The sequence below is a fragment of the Diospyros lotus genome, chromosome 2 (assembly GCF_014633365.1).
Source record: "Diospyros lotus cultivar Yz01 chromosome 2, ASM1463336v1, whole genome shotgun sequence".
Lineage (NCBI taxonomy): Eukaryota > Viridiplantae > Streptophyta > Magnoliopsida > Ericales > Ebenaceae > Diospyros > Diospyros lotus.
This window is the reverse complement of record NC_068339.1, coordinates 36,650,825-36,673,853: the sequence shown is the minus strand read 5'-3', so window position 1 is coordinate 36,673,853 and position 23,029 is coordinate 36,650,825. Positions and strand designations below refer to the sequence as shown.

General features: G+C 36.6%; 2 protein-coding genes across 2 annotated transcripts in view; both read right to left on the bottom strand.

Moving 5' to 3' along the window:
* Window positions 1-265: 265 nt before the first annotated feature.
* LOC127794033 (polygalacturonase 1 beta-like protein 1) lies at window positions 266-2,560 on the bottom strand. The gene is made up of 2 exons (XM_052324898.1): window positions 2,391-2,560; window positions 266-2,242 (listed from the first exon to the last, which is right to left on the bottom strand). The coding sequence occupies exons 1-2, from the start codon at window positions 2,463-2,465 to the stop codon at window positions 473-475; spliced, it is 1,845 nt and encodes a 614-aa protein (XP_052180858.1). The 5' UTR covers window positions 2,466-2,560; the 3' UTR covers window positions 266-472.
* Window positions 2,561-8,916: 6,356 nt separating this feature from the next.
* The window catches only part of LOC127794862 (T-complex protein 1 subunit gamma-like), a 28,814-nt gene continuing 14,701 nt past the window's right edge, over window positions 8,917-23,029 (bottom strand). The window contains exons 3-13 of the mRNA XM_052326126.1: window positions 20,938-21,010; window positions 18,498-18,565; window positions 17,119-17,188; window positions 16,729-16,797; window positions 16,545-16,616; window positions 16,072-16,145; window positions 10,203-10,865; window positions 9,999-10,124; window positions 9,750-9,854; window positions 9,440-9,514; window positions 8,917-9,350 (exon numbers count right to left, since the gene is read on the bottom strand). Of these exons, the coding sequence (XP_052182086.1) occupies window positions 9,159-9,350; window positions 9,440-9,514; window positions 9,750-9,854; window positions 9,999-10,124; window positions 10,203-10,865; window positions 16,072-16,145; window positions 16,545-16,616; window positions 16,729-16,797; window positions 17,119-17,188; window positions 18,498-18,565; window positions 20,938-21,010 (1,587 nt within the window). The 3' untranslated portion in view covers window positions 8,917-9,158. The remainder of the gene's footprint in view (window positions 9,351-9,439; window positions 9,515-9,749; window positions 9,855-9,998; window positions 10,125-10,202; window positions 10,866-16,071; window positions 16,146-16,544; window positions 16,617-16,728; window positions 16,798-17,118; window positions 17,189-18,497; window positions 18,566-20,937; window positions 21,011-23,029) is intronic.

The following is a 23,029-nucleotide window of genomic DNA, read 5'->3' as shown; positions in this document are numbered from 1 at the left end:
GGTCACTCTCGAGGGCCTCTTGTGTACCTTCAAGAGACCCTCTTGTATGTGAGAATATGTCAATTCACTGTCTATATATTACTTAAACTATATTTCTCCTAATCCTATATATATATATATATATATTTATAAAAATTAACTTAGGAGGGCCAGAACAGAAGACACCCCATATCTCTAATCGTCTTCTATTTTAGAGATATTCTGGATACTAAAGGTTGATGTAAAACATAAGATTGAAAGAGTAAAATTTGTGCTTTTTTTCTTTTTTTCTCCTTTTATAATGCCATTAGGTTCTTTAACCTAACTGAAGAAAAGTCGGAACGAGTAAAATAGTACTAAGACACAAAAATAAGTGCAAAAATCACCAAAATCACAGGAAGCTTCAATAAAATACCATCAATGAAAGTTCCTTCCATGAAAAGTATTCAAAATGATTCCAACAAATGGAAAGCCGCCCAATTTTAGAGATCAATCACCCAGCAACCGTCCACGACACGTCATTCTCAAAGATCCAATGGCACACCTCTATGAGCCCAGGCCTGGACCCCAGCGCCGCGAATGCCCCATGACCTGGACTCCATGCTGACGTGTCAAGATGACATACGGCAACCCCTTCATTTATCTTCAACTTCGTCTCCACATCATCAATTTCCGCCACGTAGACCCGGACTTTTGGTACAGAGTGGCAGTAATAAAGTAGGGACGGGTACAAGCTCTGATGACACGACACTGATTTTGTCACTTCCCCACCGTTGATCTTCTCCACTTTCCCGATCATCACATCTCGGGTTGACCCGTTGACGCTTTGGGTTGTTCTAGCGATCACGTTGCTACCCAAGACGGAGGTGGCGAAGTCCATCATGTCCTCTGCCGAGCTGACGCACCGCTTGGTCTCTCCCCGGCTCGGCTGCCGCTCGCACTCCTGCAGCGCGTTCACTATCACGCGCTCCGCGGCCGAGTTGTTCGGGGCGTGGAAGATCCGCTTCAGCTCAGGTAGTTCCCGGGTTGAAAAAGGTAATTTGGACGAGATAGCCCGGGGCAGAAACGACCTTCTGGGCAATCTGTCCCGAATGTCGGGCATTTTCATAACGGTCCCTGTCTTCAGCATGGACTCCCGGAAGAATTTGCCCGGTTCCACCCAACTATTTACGGAAATGCCACTCGTGCTCGAGTTGCTGTACTGAGCAAAAGTGACGCCTTTACGGGCGTAGTCTTTGAATGTGTGGTTGAAGGCATAGATTTTAAATCCGATCGAGTGTCCAACCGATCCTTTGCCGTATTCTTTGAATGAATCGGTGCCTCCGTTGAATGTTTTTCCATAATTCGCGAAACTCTCCTTGGCCGAGTTTGAGTTCTTCGCATACGATTGGAAGGAATCACTACCGACATTGCCTCCATTTCTGTAGCTTGTGAAGCTGTCAATGGCAGAATTTCCTCCAACGCTATAGCCCTTGAAATTGTTGACAGGATTGTTTGCATTCGAAGTGTAAGCCTTGAATGTATCGTTTGCCGCGTTACCCATCTCGCCGTAGCCGGTGAATGTCGACCCCATAATGTTCGAAGTATCGCCATAGCTTCTGAACTCTGCCGGCACGCCATTGCCGTTCTTTCCGTAGTTTGTAAACCCTTGGCTTCCTGAGTTCGTGTCGTCCGTGTAGCTTGAGAACGAAAGCTTGTGATTGTTGCCGTCGGAATCATAGGAAGTGAACTGAAGGTTCGGGACGTTCACTCGAGGATGGTAGTTCGTGAACTCGCCGGAGCCGCCAGAGGCGCTGGACGCGTAGGAGGTGAAGTTGGCGGTAGCCAAATTGCCGTCATCGGCGTAGCTTGAGAACTTCTCGGCGTGGTCGGTGGAGCTCCGGCTGTAGCGGGTGAACGACCCGGCGGCGAAGTTGAGGCCATTGGAGTAGTTCTTGAAAGCGTCGACCCCGCCGAGGCGGGACGTTCCGTAGCCAGAAAAGTTCTTGTTGGAATAAAGAGCGAAGTCGGCGTCTCGGCCATGTGGGGACGAGTCAAAGAGGCAGAACAAGTTTGCGGCGGAGCAGAAGGAGGAGAGGCGGGAGGAGAGCGATTTCCGAGAGGCGAGGCCGGCGAAGAACGCCGCGTCCACGGCGGAGAGCGGGGAGGCTTTGGAAAGAAGGAAAGGCGGCGGTGGAAGGCCAGTGGAGATGCGTTTGTTCCAATACCGAAGGAGTGATGCTTTGGCTGTAAATGGGTTTTCTTTGCTGCCCAATAATGGAACCTGAAGCATCCATGCATTTACATATAAATGACAAATTAAGCAAACAAGTACATAAGCAGACAAATAACAATAGAAAGATCGATGGTGATAAATATCACTATAGGCCAAAGGAAACCAGAAGGAGGGGTTGTTATATATATGTTCTTACAGTTACACTGTTGGAAGATGAGAGGAATAAGAAGAACAAGACGATGAAGAGAATATTGACAACAATGGGCTTCATTTTCCCCCACAATATTCACCAGTACTAGTGGTTTAGGTTTTGAGTTTTGTCTCCGACTGTCTTGGCTATTTCAGGACTGGAGGCCATATATCATAATATATATATATATACATACATGTATGTATGTATGTATTGGGATGGGAGAAGGAAAAGCAATCTTCCTTGTTCTTTATCAATTCATGAAGCACTTAATTGGTCAAAAAGGTGAAATTGCTTACCCCGGGTGCTTTACACTCAGCCTGACAAGACGTGAGAGGAGGTTAATCATGGTGACCCAGCCGGCAGTGGCTAGACCTTAGCTCACCGCACACAAGGAGCCCCCCTCACTTTGAAGAGAGGTACCCCATATTGTTGCTTGCGAGACTCGATTCTTGGTCTTGATCCAAAATTCACTATGGAATACACTTTGTGCCTCCTTTCTTGACCAGCTGGGCTGCCCATGCAGGCGTGAAACACTTAATTGCCTTTGACAATTTGCATTTTCAAAAATAAATAAATAAAAATTCTAATGATGTTCAACCTTAATCAACATTTTTATTATTATTATTATTATTTTTGCTAGATTCCCTTAATCAACAATGTCTGGATATTGTAGTAGTACCAGCCCTGAAAGTTCCACTTTTGTGCATTGGATGAACCAAGTCTATGACATATGTTACATTTACAAAAGCCCCACTAATATATATTTTTAGTTTTTCAAGGATGGAGATTGTTATAATCATATTTCAGAAAAATTATTTTGGCCGGTTAGTTAAAAATGAAAAATAAACGGTTCACATATATATATATATATAACAAGTTGGGATGATAGCACTTCTTCTCCAGCAACAGCAGCACTCCTCCAATATGACAACCACACTTTATTTGTTTATCTCTCTTTAGAAATTTATAAAATGTTTATTATATATATGACCCGTGATATTTTTCATGTATAAAAACTAAAGTTGTGTGAAGTTATCATGTCCCAGAGAAGAACAGAACAAAATATAAACCAAGAACTTAGCCCAATATTTATTCCAAAATTTGATGTTGAAGGTTTTGGATTTGCGAACAGATTATTAGTGGAATTAAGGTTTTAAATCAAACACTTCAAATTTGTCAAGGTTTTGTTTGTCCTTTTCATCTTCAGAGGGTGGAAACCCAAAAATGCTGTCATTGCAGCCAAACAAGTCTTCTATCAGTGCGCAGCAAGAGAGGGTGGTTTCTTTTGTCCACAGGTTTACCCAATCCATGCAGCAGAAGACAAGGCGCAGAGCAGACCACTGCTGTGGAATAGATTCCAACAAGACACGAAGATCGAAGACCAAAAGCAGACAAAAATAAGGTAGAAATTCATTGGGTTCGAACATATTCTCATATACATATATATATATAACCAGCAGTATATTAAAGTACAAAACCCTAAGATATGCTTCTTTTTTAACTCTATTATATGGGCCTCCAACTCCAAGATACAGACGGACACTTGTCTAATAGTGCGTGTACATATATGTGTGCGCGCGCGTTAATTTTATACACAGCATTCTGCAAAGTGTAATAATGCATCTGAATTAAGTTCCTGGCTAGCTAGCAAACTGGTCCCAGTTCACCTGTTTATGGCCCATGCATCAAGTTCCAAGCTAGCGGTTAACTCATGATCCACAACATTTGCAGTTAATGGAACATTGGCAAAGTGACTGCAGAGTTTTCGATCGATGATGCACAATCGTGCATTTTTAAAAATATAATGATTTAGAATAATGGGGAGTCCAGAGTTAATGCAAAGTAGCTAGGGTGGTGAATTATAATTTATTCTTTGTCAATTTGTGGAAAGTGGGAAGAGTTGTCTTAGATGTCTCCAAGAACAAATAATAGTCGTAGAAACAGAGATAATTAAGAGTTAAACAGATATCAACTTGTGTTGGGTGTATCCTACACTTAGGATATTCTTTATACCCCAAGAACTCAATCATGCTAGGTTGTTTACTATTGTCTGATTTTGTTAGAGGTCTCTAATTTTTCAATTTTTCAAGAGAATGTTAATATGTGCAAGATTTTTTTTTTTTTTCTTTTAGCAATTTTGATCAAGCTTGACCCCATTCTATATCTCTTAAGATGTATTCTAGACAATCGACTCTTTATGAGAATTACTAAAGATGGTGTGGAGAATAAAAATATGGTCGTAATTTGTTTAAGTTAAAATAACATGAGTGAAGTGGAACTAATAATTATATTAGGAGTCTCATATTTTTTATGCTTAAATAACCTACTATCATAAAGAATCATACAACTCATATATGTACCTATTATATGCTTTTAAGTTATATTTTTTTGTGCAATGAGTGATACAATACTTGACATTTTAAAAGAAATTTTGAATATTTTTAAAGATATGAGAAAAGGGTAATTTTTTTTAATAATTTTGAAGAAAGCATAATCCATCAGAGATGTTTGATATTTTTAAAGAGTGTTGAGGTGAGAAAACCCTAAACCTTGGGGTTATAGTACAATTGTTCAAAATTTTAGAGGTAATAATGAAATCTTTCCAAACTTTAGGGGTTGAAATTCACAAACAAAACTGGAAGGGTTTTCATTCCATTTTTAGAAGTTTAAGGATTGGTCTGTAAAAAGGAATGAGAAAATGTTGGAGAAGTGCAATTTTTAGAACTTTCTTAAAATTACACAAGGGGTGATTAACTGCCACACTATCACATCGGTGATGGGACAACCAGCTAAGGCTAGGCCTAAGGTCAAATGTCATCATAGGCCAAGGGAGAGGCTTGGACTTGGGGGAGCAAAGGAAAAGGATTGGATGGTTCCAATGGTGTGACCGCCGCACACTACAAGAGAGAAATTTTGATCTATAAAAAAATGATTGGGTTGGCTGGGGCTGACCACGATAGGTTCAAATTGAATTTTTTTTAAAAAAAATAAATTAAAATCGTTTTATAGTTTTAATTTAAAAATGAAAATCAAAACTAAAAATTTACGATCTAATTTTAATTTTTAAAAATAAAAAATTAGAACTAGAATAGAAATCAAAATCAAAATCAAAATGGGTTCAAACGGTTAAAAAATAAATTAAATAAATATAAAATATATAATATAATGCATAATAATTAATATTTTTAAAAATAATTCTAATTAAAATAAGAAGATTACAAATTTAAATTATAAGTGAATTATGTAAAATTTAATTTTTTTAAAACTTTAAAAAGATACGTAAATAACTTAATTTATATAAATTAAGTTCAAGTTTTTCTTCCTTTTTTTTTATTTTATTAAAATGATTAGAATGGAAACTAGAAATGAAATAGTTGAGAATGAGAACCAAACCATTAAGGAAATGGTTTCAATTCCGATTCTAATTTTATCAAAAAGTGGAATCAGAATCTTCAATTTCAGAACTCTAACCAGATTTAGTTTTGACATAATTGAATTAAAATATGAAAAAAAATTAGGAAATAAATCTTGAGAAAATTTGTACATATGGAGGAATTTTGACACGATGGGCATTTTGAGCACAATTTTCAAGACACCACATTTCACCTAAAATTTATACAAAAATAGAGGTGAGTGGTTGACCTTAAAATCCTAATTTTTTCCACCTAAAATTTATACAAAAATAGAGGTGAGTGGTTGACCTTAAAATCCTAATTTTTTCCATAAATGTCGATAGGGGCATTATGGGATGCATTTACATAGAAAGAAAGAATGTGATGTGATTCATTCTTTTGATGTACGCTACATGTTGAGTCAGTGACACATCACATCACATCAACCCTAGCGTAAGAGGTTGTATAGTAAGGTGTCCTTACCATTAATTGCATCCCTAAACACCAAGGAAAAATGAAAGCCCATCATTTTGCATCCCCAACCATGAAAATCCTTTTACTAAATAATTCTAAACTTAATTCAGTATATTTCTAATATACTTTTGCAATTAAAAATATACCCATACAATTATGTTTCAAATTTAGACCTATTTTAATAACTTGAAACCATACTATTCTATTCATTCACAATCACAATTGTATTTAAAATCAAACTTTAATTAGATAAAGCAAACAAGTATATAACATAACATCTGATAAATTATCATCTCTTAATTCAAATCAAGTACTACATAACATTCACAATAGAGAAACCAAACACATTTATCAAAATGGTTTAGAGGTGTATCTCGTACATGCTATGCATGCAAACAAAAAATTGCATTTTAAATCTTGTTTCCCTAAGTTTTTTTTTTTAATTAAAATAAAAAAGAGTATTTTGAAATCCGCATTATTGACAGAGTTTCTCATAACTTTAAAATGATCTATTTTCCTAACTAAAGAATAGAAAAATATTTATATATAATTAAATATATATATATATATATATTACTAGGGCGAGAATGCTATATGCCATCCTTACCTCAGTTAATTAGGTTAAGGCTAATTTTTCCTGAATCCAAAGAGATCGCCCTAGTTGGGTTAAGGCTAATTAGGTTAATTAGGCTAATTAGCCTTAACCTAGTTGGGGCAAGGGTCAATATATAGTTGTTAACAGGATTAAGGCTAATTAGGTTAACAACTATTGACCCTTGCCCCAACTAGGGCGGTCTCTTTGGATTAAGGCTAATTAGGTTAATTCACCTAAAAAGAACGCCTAATTGAGCACTAAAGATTAAGGCTAATTAGGTTAAGCTAACAATTTGGTTCTACCACCCACCAAGCTAAAGATAGAATGCAGTAGAAATGTAAGATCCTTACTCTATTCACATGTGTCACTTTAGGAAAAGGTGAGTTTTTACTTGTTCTACACTTGTAAATGATTTGGGATGGCTTGTTCCCTTATCAATTGAAAAAAATGACATTTGATCTTTGAAATTTAATAGTTAATTTTGTATCTTAATTATTAAAAATTGTTAATTTAAGTTTTTATCATAGAAGAATATTGTTAATCCCTTAAGCTATGGTTACTCGAGAGGAAGGTGAATTGAGTGACAAATTTTTTTTTTAATTTTAATAAATATTCTTGATTAATGATTTTATTGGAGAATATATATATATCTGATAAATATAATAAATGATATTTGAGATTAATAATAAATATAAATCATAAAATATAATAAGAATAAATAAAATGAGATAGTAGGCAAATTTAAGTGGTTCGATAAGCTCAATAAGCCTATTTGATGATTAAAGCTTTGATTTTAGTTTCGAGATGGGGAAAATTCATTCGCAAGGGTAAATTGAGTAAATTTTATAATAATGCACGATTATATGATTGTGTTAATATGGCTTATGAGAATATGATACAAAAATTATTAATCAATTACGTGCGAGCATCCATGATCTTATGCGTATATTAAATGGGTTTCACGATTGTGATATTGAGTTAATGTATCACCATGGGTGAATAGTGGTAAGGAGATCTTTTATGCATATGATTATTTTTGTATGGAAATGTATGTGTTTTAAAACCTTGGGTTGAGCTATTTGAATGGGCCCCAAAGACCATGTTGGTCTTGGATTGAGGTAATCTTGAATGGACCCCAAGAATCACATGATAAGTATATGAGTGCATAGCTTTAGGTTGAGCTATTGAATGAGCCCCAAGGATTGGGCTGGTACTTGGGTTGAGCTAAAAATAGAATGGGCGTCAAGTGCCATAATGAGCTTTGTTGAGTGCATAGGCTTTAAGTAAAACTAAGTTTGAATGGGCCCCAAAGACTATGGTTTGTGTGACCTATGTATGTGTTCATAATTGTTGAAGTTCAAAAATGTGATTGTATGCTCACAATTGCATGTATGTGTTGCAATATGAAAGGGTAACGCATGATATAGTTTATGAATTGTTATATGTCTAGATGTATAATGTTTTTATTGCTTTATATTATACTTGTTAAGTTTTATGACTCACATTTACTTTTACATCATTTCAAATAAAGACAAAACCGTAATTGCGGACGAGGCACGCAAGGCCATAGTTGAAGGCAAGGCAAGTGGCGCCTGAGCCTGTGGTTTAGCGTGTGCGCCCGTCCAAAAACATCTTTGTCAAAATATATTTGAGTCCGTTTTGAGGGCATTTATTTTTCCATTAGAGATTTTGTTGCCCTTTATTTTGAATTATATGGACAGTAGAGCCCTAAATAGATTATTAAATACAAGATAATGTATTTATTTATTTGGTTCCTGTTGTTAATGAGCAAGATTGAAATTAAAATCATTTTGAATCATATTTGTATCAATTTTGTACTCTTTAATTTAATCACTTCCAATATGTGGATTTTTTTTTATTATTATTTAACAGATGAGGGAAGAAGGTCCGAGTGTCCCATAAAAAGCTTACCGTGGCATTTGACATCTCCATGGGATTTCCGAGAAATCTGCTCCATTTTCTATGTATATCTGCTCCACGTCCTATATGCCTGTGATTGTTGTCTATTTATGTACGGTTCATGATTTTAAGTGATGCTCTTGAGGACTAGTAAAAACAAAGCGGGTTTGTGCTGATCACTACATCAAAACTTGGACAAAATTCAGAATCCATCGCTTCACACAGCGTCTTGAGAATGCCAGCAATCAGAACAGAAGTTTCACGGAACTATCACCATAAGTTCGGAGGGCCAAACATACCTACAGAAAGGAACTATCGTGTTCTAATGTTATAGGCAGCTCTTCTTTGGATACATCTTACGACTCCTCGAGTTTATGCAGCCTGGTGCTTTCACTCTGGAATCATTTGCTCGCTGTCAACATCGCCTTCTTGCTCGATTGTCGGTTTTGATGGAGTTTGACCTGCCCCTGGAGCTTGCTTCTTCTTGATTCCGCTAACAATATCATCAATCCTAAGAAGCATGGAAGCAGCCTCAATGGCCGTTTTGAATGTCTGTGCTTTCACATTATAAGGATCCCAGATCTGAAAAGGCACATAATCACACTTTATAGGTGATACATGCTCCATTCTACTATGGCAAATGTATAAGCTTGAAAGAGAGAGAGAATTACCTTGCTCTCTTTCATGTCTGAAATTGCACCAGTGTTTCCATCTATACCAATCCACGCATTCTCCCCATTTGCATGCTAGGGTAGATCAGAAAATGTATTTTTCCATGAGTAATGAAGGAAGATACAAGCATAAAGACATATATAATCATACTTTAAAGGTGGTTCTGGTGGACAAAGGACCATTGTTTGGTCCATTTATGATCAGGAGATGATGAGTTCATAACCTTGACTATAGCAATGAGTGCGCTAAAATAACAGTAAACATCATTCCAGCAATATAAAGAAATAAGAAAATAAGGTGATGTCTCACCTTTCCCTGCAGCGCAGTCATTGTCCTGATCACGTTGACACCACAATTCTGTGCCAATGTCCGTGGAATAGCCTCAAAAGCTATTGCAGCGGCTTCATAAGGCCACTGTTTCAAGAAACAAGATGTTTTAAAGAAAATGATCAATCAGTATCAATACCTAGATATCTTGGAAGACAATTAGATTACTAGACTTACAAACCAAAATAAGTGACCAATTAAACTGATAATGCAAGCCAGGAAAACAATTACCTTTTCAATGCCTTCAATAGATTGACTCTTCTGCTTCAACGTAGCAGACACAGTTAACTCTGTAGCACCACCCCCTGGAACAAGTTTTGGATTCTTTATGATGTTTCTAGCAACAGACATAGCATCCTGTCAAAAATAGAAGATGTCTTCAGACCCCAAATTCCATACATAATAAGTGCATTGAGAATTGAATCAACATTGTACCTGCAAATTTCTTTCAACTTCATTTAAAAGATCCTTACTAGCACCCCGTAAAAGAACTGTGCATGCTTTTGGGTCTTTGCATTCAACAATAAATGCAAAGAACTCATCTCCAATCTTCTTCACCTCAAAAAGTCCAGCCCCAGTTCCCACATCTGATTCTTGAAGTTCATCCGGTCTATTTACAATGACCGCACCACAAGATTTAGCAATTCTGTTGTTGTCTGTTTTCCTTAATCTCCTTATTGCACTTACTCCAGCTTTACACAAATAATGGCAAGCCAGGTCACTAAGCCCTTTTTCAGTTATGACCAAGTCAGGTTTGAACTTCAGAATTTGCATGCAGAGATTCTCAATGTACTCTTCCTCTATCTTCAGGAGGACTCCCCAATCTTCTTCTCTGACCAGCTCTGCATTAGTTTGATTTTCCCCTTTCTTATACTCAAGAGGGCAATCAAGTAAAATAATGCGGGGGTTGATAATTTTTCTTCTCATTTTTCCAGGGGCAACAACATCTTTGTTAAACATAACACCTCTAAGGACCTTGGAATCCTCCAACTGGCCCCCAGGAACTTTCTCAACCTTTATGTACTTTTTGATGTCTACTTCACGGAATCCTTGACCAAGATCCACACCAACTGTTGTGGTGGCATCTAGTGCCAAATCCTAGAAGTTTCAACAGAAACAAAAGAACTGGTATTGAAAAAACTAATCATAATATAAAACGAACATAGAACATGGAAACTAGTAAAAAAGATACATATGCTATATGCCGATTGAAATAGACTAGCAACATTGTAGAAAGTAGGCAAATGATTGTAGAATAAATGAGAATGAGCCTCTTAACTTTCATAGTTATGCACAGTATTACACTCCCTATTAATAGGGATGAGAATTACACTTTAGGAAAACAACAAATAATGGAAAGATACACTATACACTGTAGAAGGAAACAAAAGATACAACACAAAAATTAAGAAATCTCTAAAACTGAACAGCTTTCTAAATATGGAGTATAGGATCAAGGCCGATTTCAGAAAGCTGACTTATCTCATTCCATACTTACTATCAATTATTCAACACTCCATCTCAAGCTGGTGAATGAATATCCATCATTCTCAACTTACTTGTAAGTTCTTGAAATTTTTTGATAGGCAATTCTTTTCTTAGTAAATCAGCTAGCTGATTTTCTGAAGAGACAAAAAGTATACAGATCACCTTAGCTTCTATCTTTTATTTGATAAAGTGACGATTAATCTCAACATGTTTAGTGAGATCATGTTGCACCGGATCATGTGCAATGCTGATTACTGATTGATTACCATGGATAGAAACCTTTAGATCATCTAGCACAATCTTCAACCAAAGTAACTCACATAAGCCAAGTTCCATTGCCCAAAACCCCGCCTCAGCACTAGACCTGACTACTACACTTTGTTTTTTACTCCTCCAAGACACCAAATTTCCTCCCCAAAACACACAGTAACCTATAGTAGACCTTCTATCCATAAGGGAGCCTCCATAATCAGCATCAATGTAGCCTAGGACCTCCAATTCCTTCCTTGATTTGAATAATAGACCCTTTCTCGGAGTTGCTTTAAAATAACACAGAATTCTTCTAACAGCTAGCATGTGTTCTTCAGTAGAATGATGCATGAATTGACGCACAAGGCTGACAACAAATGCTATGTCAAACTGGGTGTGAGATAGGTAGATTAATCTACCTACTAACCTTTGGTATCTCCCTCAATCAACCACTAGACTGTCAATGTGTCTGTCACCAAGCATCCTGATCTCTTCCAACAAATCCATGATGTATTTTCTTTGGGAAAGAAATATACCTTCCTTAGAGTAGGCAAGCTTTATCCCCAAGAAGCACCTAAGTCTGCCAAGGTCCTTAATGTACACACGGGCCAAATGCTCCTTTAATAATTTATGTTCACCACAATCATTTCTAGTGATAATTATGTCATCTACAAACACAAGTGAGGCTGTTAGTACCTTTCTTGAAATGCTTAATGAATAGAGTGTGATCCCTTCTTCTTTGCCAATACCCCATTTCTTTCATAGCTCTTGAGAACCGATCAAACCAAGCCATTGGAGATTGCTTTAGCCCATAAAGGGCTTTCTTTAATCTGCATCACCTCCATTAGTAAATCTTGGTAAAGGTTCCATAAAAACCTCTTCCTCTGGGTCACCATGCAAGAAGGCAGTTTTGACATCTAGCTACATCAATTCCCATCCATAACAGCTAGCCAAGGAGTAGAATCCTCACTGTAGTCATCTTAGCCACGGGTGCAAAAGTTTTCAAATAATCTATACCATAAGTTTGAGTGTAGCCATTGGCTACCAATCGAGCTTTGTACATTTCTAATGTTCCATCAGCATTACATTTCACATTAAACACCCTTCTGCACCCTACCGGTTGAACCCCCTTTGGTTTAGGCACCATTTCTCAAGTTTTATTCTTTTTCAAAGCCCTCATCTCTTCATGCATAGCTTGTACCCAATTTTGATCTTGTAATGCCTCTTCTATAGTTTTAGGAATAGCTATGGAATCAAGAGAGGTCAGAAAACTCTTGTGATTTGAGGACAGCCCGTGATAGAAAATGAATTGGGCTTAAAATAGGCTGTTGTGTGCAGCTCTTAAGCCCTTTTCTAATAGCAATTAGCAGATCCAAATCAGAATGTATAGGATTAGAATAATTAATGGATTGAGAACCATCAAAGAGCTAAGTGTGTTCCAAACCTGACTGAGGAATAGATGATGGGCCCTACTTAGCACATGGATTGGGTTGTTCCTTCCTCTTGTATACGAATGGTGAGCCCTTGAACCTAACAGGAGACATTTTGGTATAAATAGAGGGTGGAGAACCAAGAGATGTTTGTTGGTCTCCTATTTCTACTGTCTTTGATTTTAAGAGTAGGTAATGTTGAGAGATTAGGAGGAGAATGTGGCTGATATGGCTGAGACACTTCCATGATAGGTAAATCACGATCACCACTAGCTATAATCTCCCCCTTAGGACTAGAAGTAGAAGACGGGAAAAAAGACTGATTCTCCACAAATGTGACATCTTTAGACACAAGAATTTTCCAAGCAAGAAGGTGGTAGCACTTGTACCCTTTTTTGGTAGGAGAAGACCCCAAAAATACACATCTAAGGGCTCGGGGATCAAACTTGTCCCTATGATGTTTAGAGACATGAACAAAAGCTACAAACCCGAATACCTTAAGAGTAAGGGAGGTATGAAGATCAATTTCTAGGAAGTAGGAAGAAAGACACTAAAATGGGATAAGCTGGTTTAGGACTCTTAAGGGAACCTTATTGATTAAGTAGGTTGCAATCAACACTGCCTCACTCCAAAAAGATTTAGCAACTGAATGTTGATGCAAAAGTGCCCGAGCAACATTTAGGAGATGCCTCATCTTCCTCTCAACAACTCCATTTTGCTAAGGGGTTTCAACATACGAGGATTTATGAATAATTCTCTTGTTGGAAAAAGTGATTGAGAAGATGATTAAAATAGTCTTTTGCATTATCAATTCTGAATTTTTTGATAGAAACCCCAAATTGAGTGAAAATCATCCTATGAAACAAGGGTAGGATGGTGCTGATGGCTGCTTTGTCTTTGAGTAAATATACCCATGTCATTTTAGTGCAATCATCAATAAATGATACAAACCACTTAGCCCCAAAACAATTGGGAACTCTAGAAGGCCCCCATACATCAGAATGTACTAAGGAGAAAGGGAAAGTTTATTGCTAACAACATAAGGTACTCCATTGTGTTTAGATAACTCACACACATCACAATGAAAAGAATTGACATCAACACCTTTAAATAGATTTGGGAACATAGCCTTCAATAAAGTAAAAGGTGGGTGCCCTAATCTAAAATGCTAAAGCCATGCATGGGAGTGAGTAGAGGTGATCATACAGGAGTAAGGCCGGAATGGTCTCCTGCAGGTAGCTCTCTGCTTCTTTGTGGGTAGTATAACCCATTCAATGGCTTAGCAACACCAATCATCTTCCCTGTTATTAGATTCTAAAACACACAGCCATTAGGTGAGAAATTCACACTGCAATTAAGGCTTTGGGTAAGCTTGTCAACAAAAAGATTGGTGGAAAGGCTTGGTACATACAGGACATGTTGCGTAGGTAGAGATGGGTTCAAATGAACATTTCCTTGCCCAACTATAGGAATAGTTTGGCCATTAGCAACAATAATTTTTCTGGAGTCAGTTATTGGTTCATAGATTTCAAAAAATTTCAAATTACTTGGCATGTGTCAGTTGCTCCAGAATCTAAAATCCATAGTTCGTCCCTAGCTGTATATGAGGCAAGTGAAAGCTCAGAATTAAAGCACATACCTGCTTGAGTTAAGGAACATTCACCTTGGGGAGTTTTTAAGGAAATATTTCAGCTTCCAAATCTCTTTTGCATTCATACCTCCTAGGTCTAAGGAGGCTGTAGAGTCAACCATTTCAATTGTCTCATCTGTTTCTTTAGTGGAGAGAGAGGCTCTCCCCTGATTCTTTGGCTGCAAGTTCTTGAAGCCTCCAAGTTTGCTTAGTACTGCCTCCTTACCATGCAATTTGAAGCATGTATCTCTTGTATGTCTAGGCTTTTTGCAGTACAAGCACCAAAGCCCCTCATTTGCCTACTTTGATGAAGACTATTCTCTGCCTTGCAGAGGCTTCATCCATGTCCCCTGCACCTTATTAGTTACCATAGCTGATCCCTCAATGCCATGATCAGAAGACATGGCCGCCCTTCTATGTTCTTCACTTCTCACTATACAAAAGACCTCATGCAGTGATGGCATTTTTTCCTTGCTAAGTATTTAAGCCCTTGATTTGTACTATTGATTTTAGTCTTAATCTCATACACAACCGATGCATCTTGCACTTTGGAATAGGCCCTCTTCACGGTTTCACAGATTTCTCTAGCAGTAGATAAAAACATATAGTTTTTACTTACCTTTGGAAGCATGGCACTCCACAACCAAGACATCAACATCGAATCCTGCACATCCCAGGTAGCAAAGCTTGGATCCGTCGCCTTAGGGGCTGGTCCAGTGAGATGGGCTATCTTCCCTTGGTCCTTTAGAAAAGTCCTCACCAATTGGGGGACCACTGAAGATAGTTTCCACCATCCAATTTGTAGGAGTGGTGCATCCTTGGTAGTTCGTTGGTTAGAGCTCCACCGGCAGTCTGTTCAATAGGCGTTGCTTCTCTTGTAGACATAGGAGGGGCGGTTCCAGATATCTCTGACATTACAAGAGAGATATGGCACAAGAAAAGAACAAGGAAAAAACAGAGGAGGGATCGTGGCAATGAAGGCTCACAAGAGGAGGAAAAAAAAAACTGGTGCAATGAAGGCACACTAATAATTGGGGGTTTTAGGCTCTAATACCGTGTAGAAAGTAGGCTGATGATTGTAGAATAAACGAGAATACACCTCTAACTTTCATAGCTATGCACGGTATTACACTCCCTATTAATAGGGATGAGAATTACACTTTAGGAAAACAACAAAGAATAAAAAGATACACTATACACTGTACAAGAAAACAAAAGATACAACACAAAAATTAGGAAATCTCTAAAACTGAACAGCTTTCTAAATATGGAGAATAGGATCAAGGCTGATTTTAGAAAGCTGATTTATCTCATTCCATACTTCCGTGAATTATTCAACGAACATAAATCTCAAATGTGTTGCACAAGAAAAGAAGTGCAATTGCAAAAAGAAAACCTTGTGTGTAACTACTGATCAAAAAGAATTTTCTATTTAAACGATAAGAACTGGAATTTAAGCAACCCCAGACAAAAAACAAAACTTGTAGCTGATTGACAAAATACTCACAGCAATTAGATCCCCAAATCGACTAGTAAACTTCGTACCAATACAACTCTTCACTAACCCCAGCATTTTAGCACCTGCCAAATGAAGTGTTGTTATTTTGACAACAATTAGCAAATAACAAGAATGAAAGTTGAAAAAAAGACACCATCTTGTTTCTTAAACCATGCATAACACATTCTCTGGAGTTATATAGCATACTTGCATTTCAGCATTAAATATTTCATCTATAGCAATCCAAAATTATTGGTTTAAATTCGGGGGCCAAAAAAAAAAAAAATTTAAGAAGCAAAAATATTACTAGCAAAATCAAGAATGGGAAAAAAGCATAGAGATCTGTTGAATTGTTAACCACCCCATCTCATTTAAGAGCTTAAGCTGTTAGATATAGACTTAACTTTATATCTTTTTATATTATCATTTCATACTCTCAACAAGATCAAATGAAAGAAGCTTAAAACACCGCTGCAACTTACGATCATTCACATCCATAGGCATAGAAATCTTGTCAAGCACTGCAATAGCATCCTCAAGGGCTTTACTATAAGCTGCAAAAGCACATTAACATGGAGCTTATATATATATATATATACAGAGAGAGAGAGAGAGAACACAAATTTCACCAATTAAAAAAATACATTCAAATCAGAGTCATAATACCTCGGCAAATGACTGTAGGATGATACTTCTTGTCAATGAAAGCTTCAGCAACATGAAGCATCTCACCAGCTAGAACAAATTTCCACTTCAACAATCAGTTAAGGAATACAAGGATATGATCAAACACACAAAAATGAGTCAGACAAAATGTTCAAGACATCAGCAAAATCCTATATATAATTGTAGAGAAGCACGACTATATATGCAATGATGATTAAAATCAATCTGGGAATCTCGCTGTTAATGATTATATTTATCATCTGAATCCATTTAGGGAATAATTCATCTCAAGGGTACCTATACCTAACATGAAACTAACATATAAAGCAATACAGAATTATATCTCATTGAAAACATAAACTGGAGAACAAGTTCTAGACAGTGGGATACCAAGAACAATGACTGAGGTTGTTCCATCTCCTACTTCTTCATCTTGTGTACGGCTTAGTTCAATCATGGACTGTCATGTCACAGAAAAGAACAACAGTTAGATAATTAAAAATCTTCAAGCCAAAGAGAGAAGTAAAATAAATACAATTGTTGCGAGCACCAATACATTAGTCAGAACCTTAAGGTGGAAATAGTTTTTCCAGTGATCAGTTATTGAATTACACAAATTGGCAAAAGATAAAAAAAACAAATAGAAGAAACAAAACCAAATGAGCCCACAGTAACAAAGAAATGTGAAGTCGCATCATGAAAAGCTGGTTCAGTGAGCTCATTTAGCCAGCTTCCTTACAGAAGCTCACTCAACTAGAAGTGTGCTAGACAGAAGCATATTGGTGCAAATTCTCATGCTCACATAATGTCTGTCAGAAATTTAACAAATCCCTATGTGGCAAAATTGCTCCTATACTTCGTAATAGACCACTCGGATTTCCTTAACATCTTAAGAAGTGCAAATCTAAAACATGCAGAAAGGAGTTGGTATGGGGAACTAAGATCAATCTCCCTGTTGTGGAAATGAATGAGAGAATCTGCAGATGGTTACTCAAATTACTTTGAAGAGAGATTATCAAAAGAATTCTTGTTCAAATTCAGAGATAGTTTAACTATACATACATATTTATAACAGGGAGATTAATCAGATCAATTTGTTTTATCAATCAGCATAGAAGGAGGAGCTCAAATGGTTTGTTAAGAAAATTGAAGGCATGTGCAAAAGCCACCACAAGAATTGCTAAATAATAACATGGCCGTAGGTGTTTCTTTCTTGATGCTACCACCTGTGAGTTCAAGTGTTCAAGGAAGAGGCAAGCTCATCATACACAAACGTTAAATTCATCATATGGGTTTACACAAACGTTAAACTTTTTCTCACAGACACTGGTTTTGTGTATCTGTTGGAAGGAAAATCAGCTGATATAGGGAGGATGAAGAAAAAGCAATAATTGAGGAAAAAGTTTTCATTTATGTCAACTCATTGAGCAACTCTCCATTTCATGGTAAGGAATAACAAAACCAGTAGTGGAGATGAACATAGGTGGTTATTGGAGATGGTACTTAGAATGGATTAAGTTTTTTAAGTCAAAAACCAGGTAGGCCAATAAAAAGTTAAGTCCATTGTAGCATTAGCCCGCAGATTCAAGTTTGGAAAAAAGACGTTTAACTAGCAAAATAGCAACTACCAAATATGATTTATTTTATAGGGCCGTTCATTGAACAAGTTCTTGGAAACCCCATCCGTAGGAATTCCTGCATTCTAGAGAAGATGCGGTAGACAAGTTCAAAATTATAACATTTTTCAAAGGGCAATATGCACGCCATACCTTTGCAGCTGGATGAGCAAGATCCAACTCTCGCAGAATGGCATTCCCATCATTAGTAACTACAATACCTGCAGCCAACCAAACAGAAATTGAATGACAAATGAATAAAAGACAATTAATTAGAAAAAAGAAAAGAAAGAGTTATAAAATCTCATCAACTATGAAAATGGAAAGTATCTATATACAAATATATTACCATCCATGACAATCTGCAATTAGAAAATTTACTCAGAAACTACCCCCAAGAAAGGTATGAGATATGCATAGATTACAACAGGCCCAATACTTGAAAGTTCACTTTGGCAGAAGAGAATACAAATTTTCTGCCACTACAATCTAGCTTTCATGGAAGAATATTTTGACTATTGAACACTTGTAACTTGTGGAAGTTGCAACTTGAAACATGTGCGACACATTTAACATTTGAACCATTTTTGAAACTAAATATCCATTTGAATGTATAACAGTATATGGTTTGTCAGACAAGTATCTGAATGCAGAAATCCTTGGTAATAGGCACCTTAAAAGTAGCACCCAAGGTTGTTTGATGAAATCAGACGGAAGTACTTTGCTCTACTTGGATATTGTAGGATAATTGAGATGTGTTTTAAAACAATAACAACATGCCAAACCCTTATTATTGTCATGACCCAAAGAACAATAAAGGGGCAATATGGTAATAGACTAATAATAGTTGTTAGGAGATATTTTAGCAATTGATTAGGAGCACATGGGTGAGTTGTGTATGCTGTTAGGAGTCAGATATGCCTATATAAGGCTGCTGTAACCAGATGGGATTTTTCGTGCTTGAATTGATAAATGAAACTGAACAAACTTGGTTCCTAAGGTTATGGAACCTGAAGCGAGAGACTGATTTGGTGGAAATTAACTCATACTTGATTTCTCATGAAAGAGGAATTATATACAACTTTCTATGCTATCACTTCCTAACTTTTAGCAGATGATAAATAACATAATTGGAAAATATTTACAGGATAATCTACAAATTCTATCCCTATAATTTATCCTTCTCAGTTAGGAGTCTTATCTTGTTTTTCTCTTTTATTTCTTCTCCTTTATCTTGATGTGCCAGCCCACAATCGAAGCCCATATCTCCTGCAAATTTCTTCTTTGCTTTGTACTCTTTTCTACGTTGAGGTCCCCTCGGACCCTAGGACTCTCCAACATAAACTCTTATTTTTCTCTCTAAAATTCTCTCCCAATCTCCTTCTCGTATCTCTCTGTAACTCTCCCTCATTTATCTCTAATTTCTTCCCCCATTTCTGCCCAATTTCCCTCTCCAATCATTCTGTTCTTGGTTCTATTCAATTGAATCCTTTCGATTGCCAATCCAACCCTAGGCTAAACCCTAGTCCATGACAGTGGGGTGAACTACAAGAATTCTCTGGCTTTCCATTCATTTCAATCTATACTCATAGCTTCTATAACGCACATTTAATTTCAAACATAAGTGTCTATGACCAAGTTTGTTTTTGGTTTTCTCCTATCTCTTTAGATAAATTCTTGTTCCATTTCATCCACTCTCCTCCAACAAACCTCCATTGGTCTTCTCCTCACATGACCAATCCATCTTAATTGTATCTCACGCATCTTATTGTCAATTGGAACCACTCTGACTTTATTACAAATAACCTCATTTCTAATTTTATCTTTTCTTGTATGGCTGCACGTCCATCTTAGCCATCCTCATCTTTGTTACACTCATATGTTGCACACATTAGTGCTTTATAGCCACTATATGTGCTTTATTTGTAAAATTTTCCTTTTAGCTTTACTGGAATCTTACTATTACATAAAACATTATATGCATTTTCCCATTTTAATCACCCTAGCTTAATTCTATGAATACCATTCTAATTATCTGCCTATCTTTTTGGATGATTGATCCAAGATATCTAAGTTAACCTTTTCTTAGTATTAGTTGATCTTCCAGTTTTCTTATAGCATCATCTAGAATTGTATTTTTACTAAACTTACATTCCATATATCCAATTTTCATCTACGTAATATAAAACCTTTATATTCTAAAGTGTTTCTTCATATCTCAAGCTTAGCTTTCACGCATTCTTTTGTCCAATCCACCAACACAATGTTATCTGCAAATAATATACACCATTATACTCATGTATCTTTAGGTCAATTTTACCACTCATGTATCTCTAGATAAACCACCTAACATACTATTTTTTCTTCACTTTGTCTCAAATATATGAAGTTTGGTCTTGAGGAAAGCATTATAAAAACAGGACACTAACTGGGACCAAACGTTTGTAGTCATGAAGCTACCCTATTAAGTTCTCATTTCGTCTAATTTATTAGTTTCACTGAAATAAAGAACAAAGATCACTTAACAAAAAAGAAAAGAAAGAAAGAAAGAAAGAAATAACAAGGATCCACTCTGGGGAGAACGAGAAAGCACCTCCTGCAGCATCAAGTAGCATCTTCAACATGGATCGTGGACCCAAGGTAGTGCGAATTATGTCAGCCACAGCCTGCAATTGAGAGAATAAAAACAAAAAACAAACAGTGAAGTAGTGTATTCAACCAGAAAATCCAGAGATATAACAGAAATAAGCACTTAAAAAATTTAAAGCTTGTTGACACAACACAATCCTGCTATTACTAAATCCACATCTTGATTAAAAATAATCCAACACATCAAACTTGGAGATTTCAGGTCTCTGACAATTTATTGCACAGAATTTCTAAACGAGAACATAAGAAAAATCATGAATTGATAGGGATAGAGACTATGAGAAGATATCTATCTGCATGTCAAACAGAAGTCTTCTTTGGATTTTTGTTTAAAATTTTGAAAAAGAAACATAATTCAAAGACTAGTACGGCACATAATCCGTTAACCTATGTGTACATATACCATGATGCATCACCACAAAAATCAAATAAACAAAACTCCTCAGTGAATCCTTTTTCATATGGATCTCCACCATGTACTTTCCATCTCTTGCACTTTGGAGCTAAATGAAAAACAGTGTCAGGTATCTGGACTTAGCCTAGGGTTTTGTTATGGAATTTGGAAGAAATTGGAGGAGAAAGAGAATAGAAAGGGAGGGAGAAAGCAGAAGAACAGAGGGAGAATTCAGAGAGAACAGAGGGAGAGAGAGAATTTAAGAGGGAAAGAATCTATTATCATTCAACAATTGATGACAATCCTCTAACTGATAGCCTATTTATAGCTCTCTATCTTTCTTTCAGTTTTAGTTGTAATTGAAAGGTACAATATGAACTGCTACACTAGAGTACAATGCAGTAAATACATTAAACAACAACTACTATTATATTTACTATTATATCCTTGGGGTTGTGACAATATCCCCCCACTTTGAGAGATTTCTTGTCCCCAAGAATTACAACTATGTTGTTGTTTCTTCATCCAATCCCTATTTTCACTATCTGGTTCTTTTTTTTTTTTTTTTTTTTTTTTTAAGTATTTTCACTATCTGGTTCAGCCTTGGCCTTCTCTTATTCCCTTCTCTTTTCTCTTTCATTCTCTACCACAGCCTATATGGATAAATCTTGAAAAACCTCTGCAAGCATACCAATTTGTCATTAGCTCTCATGTGCTCATCAACTGGAGTATGAACAAATAAAGCAACAAGAGTTTTGTTCGTGACAGCAAAACTTTTAAGTTCTTCAGTTATTTCCCTTAGCTTTCCACCAATTACATATCTCCAAGTTTCCTTAAAACTTTGAATCTCTGCTAAAACCAAAACCAAAAACCGGTCTACATTATCTAAAACGACATATTATTCAGGATAAAAAAAATTCAAAAACAATAGTAAGATATTCTCCTACTGTAATTGTCTTAACCTTCTTGATGCCTAATTTAACCAAAGCTATGGACTCCTCAGCCTTCTCCGGGGCCAAAGGCAAAGGAACAATATTCTTAGGACCTTCTTTCTCAAAACCATTCCTCCCAAGGTTCCAATCCTGGACATCAGTCGGTCCTTCAGACAAGGGACTAGGCACTGGGGGTAATGCAATGGACTTTGCTTTCTCTGTCAATCCATTGAATAGTTTCTCATTTTCTCCAGTAACCTCTCAATAGATACATCATGATTTATTAGCTCTTCTTCTGGTTTCTTGCCAACTGTAATAGAATTCATTTCAACACTGCTTGTTTAGAAATTAATTGAGCAAGTTTCTCATTGCGAAAGGCAAGATCAATTTCAATCCCAAGAGAAACATTTACCTTTTTCTCAATCTCAAGAAGTTCTTAGTTAACTTCTTTCAATCCTAATGATTGATTGTCTGAATCAATCATCTCATGATCAAAACTTCTGAGATAGGCATCTTCTTCAAAAACTTCTCTTTTTATGAAATCGGGCTGTTTCTTTAGATCTACTTTTTGAGCATCCTAGACCTTATTGTTTTTATTTGAAGAATGAATTTCACTGCCAATATCATCACTGTTATTGTTGTCATCCTCGTTATCAGTACTTTCCGAATCAAAACACTCCTCCTGATCAAGATCGGAAGTAATCAAAGAA

Excerpts from the sequence above, each read along its gene's own strand:
- LOC127794033 (XM_052324898.1), bottom strand. The coding sequence starts at position 2,465 with ATGAAGCCCATTGTTGTCAATATTCTCTTCATCGTCTTGTTCTTCTTA. Across the intron at positions 2,243-2,390 it reads CATCTTCCAACAGTGTAACT|GTTCCATTATTGGGCAGCAA; the intron begins GTAAGAACATAT and ends TGGATGCTTCAG.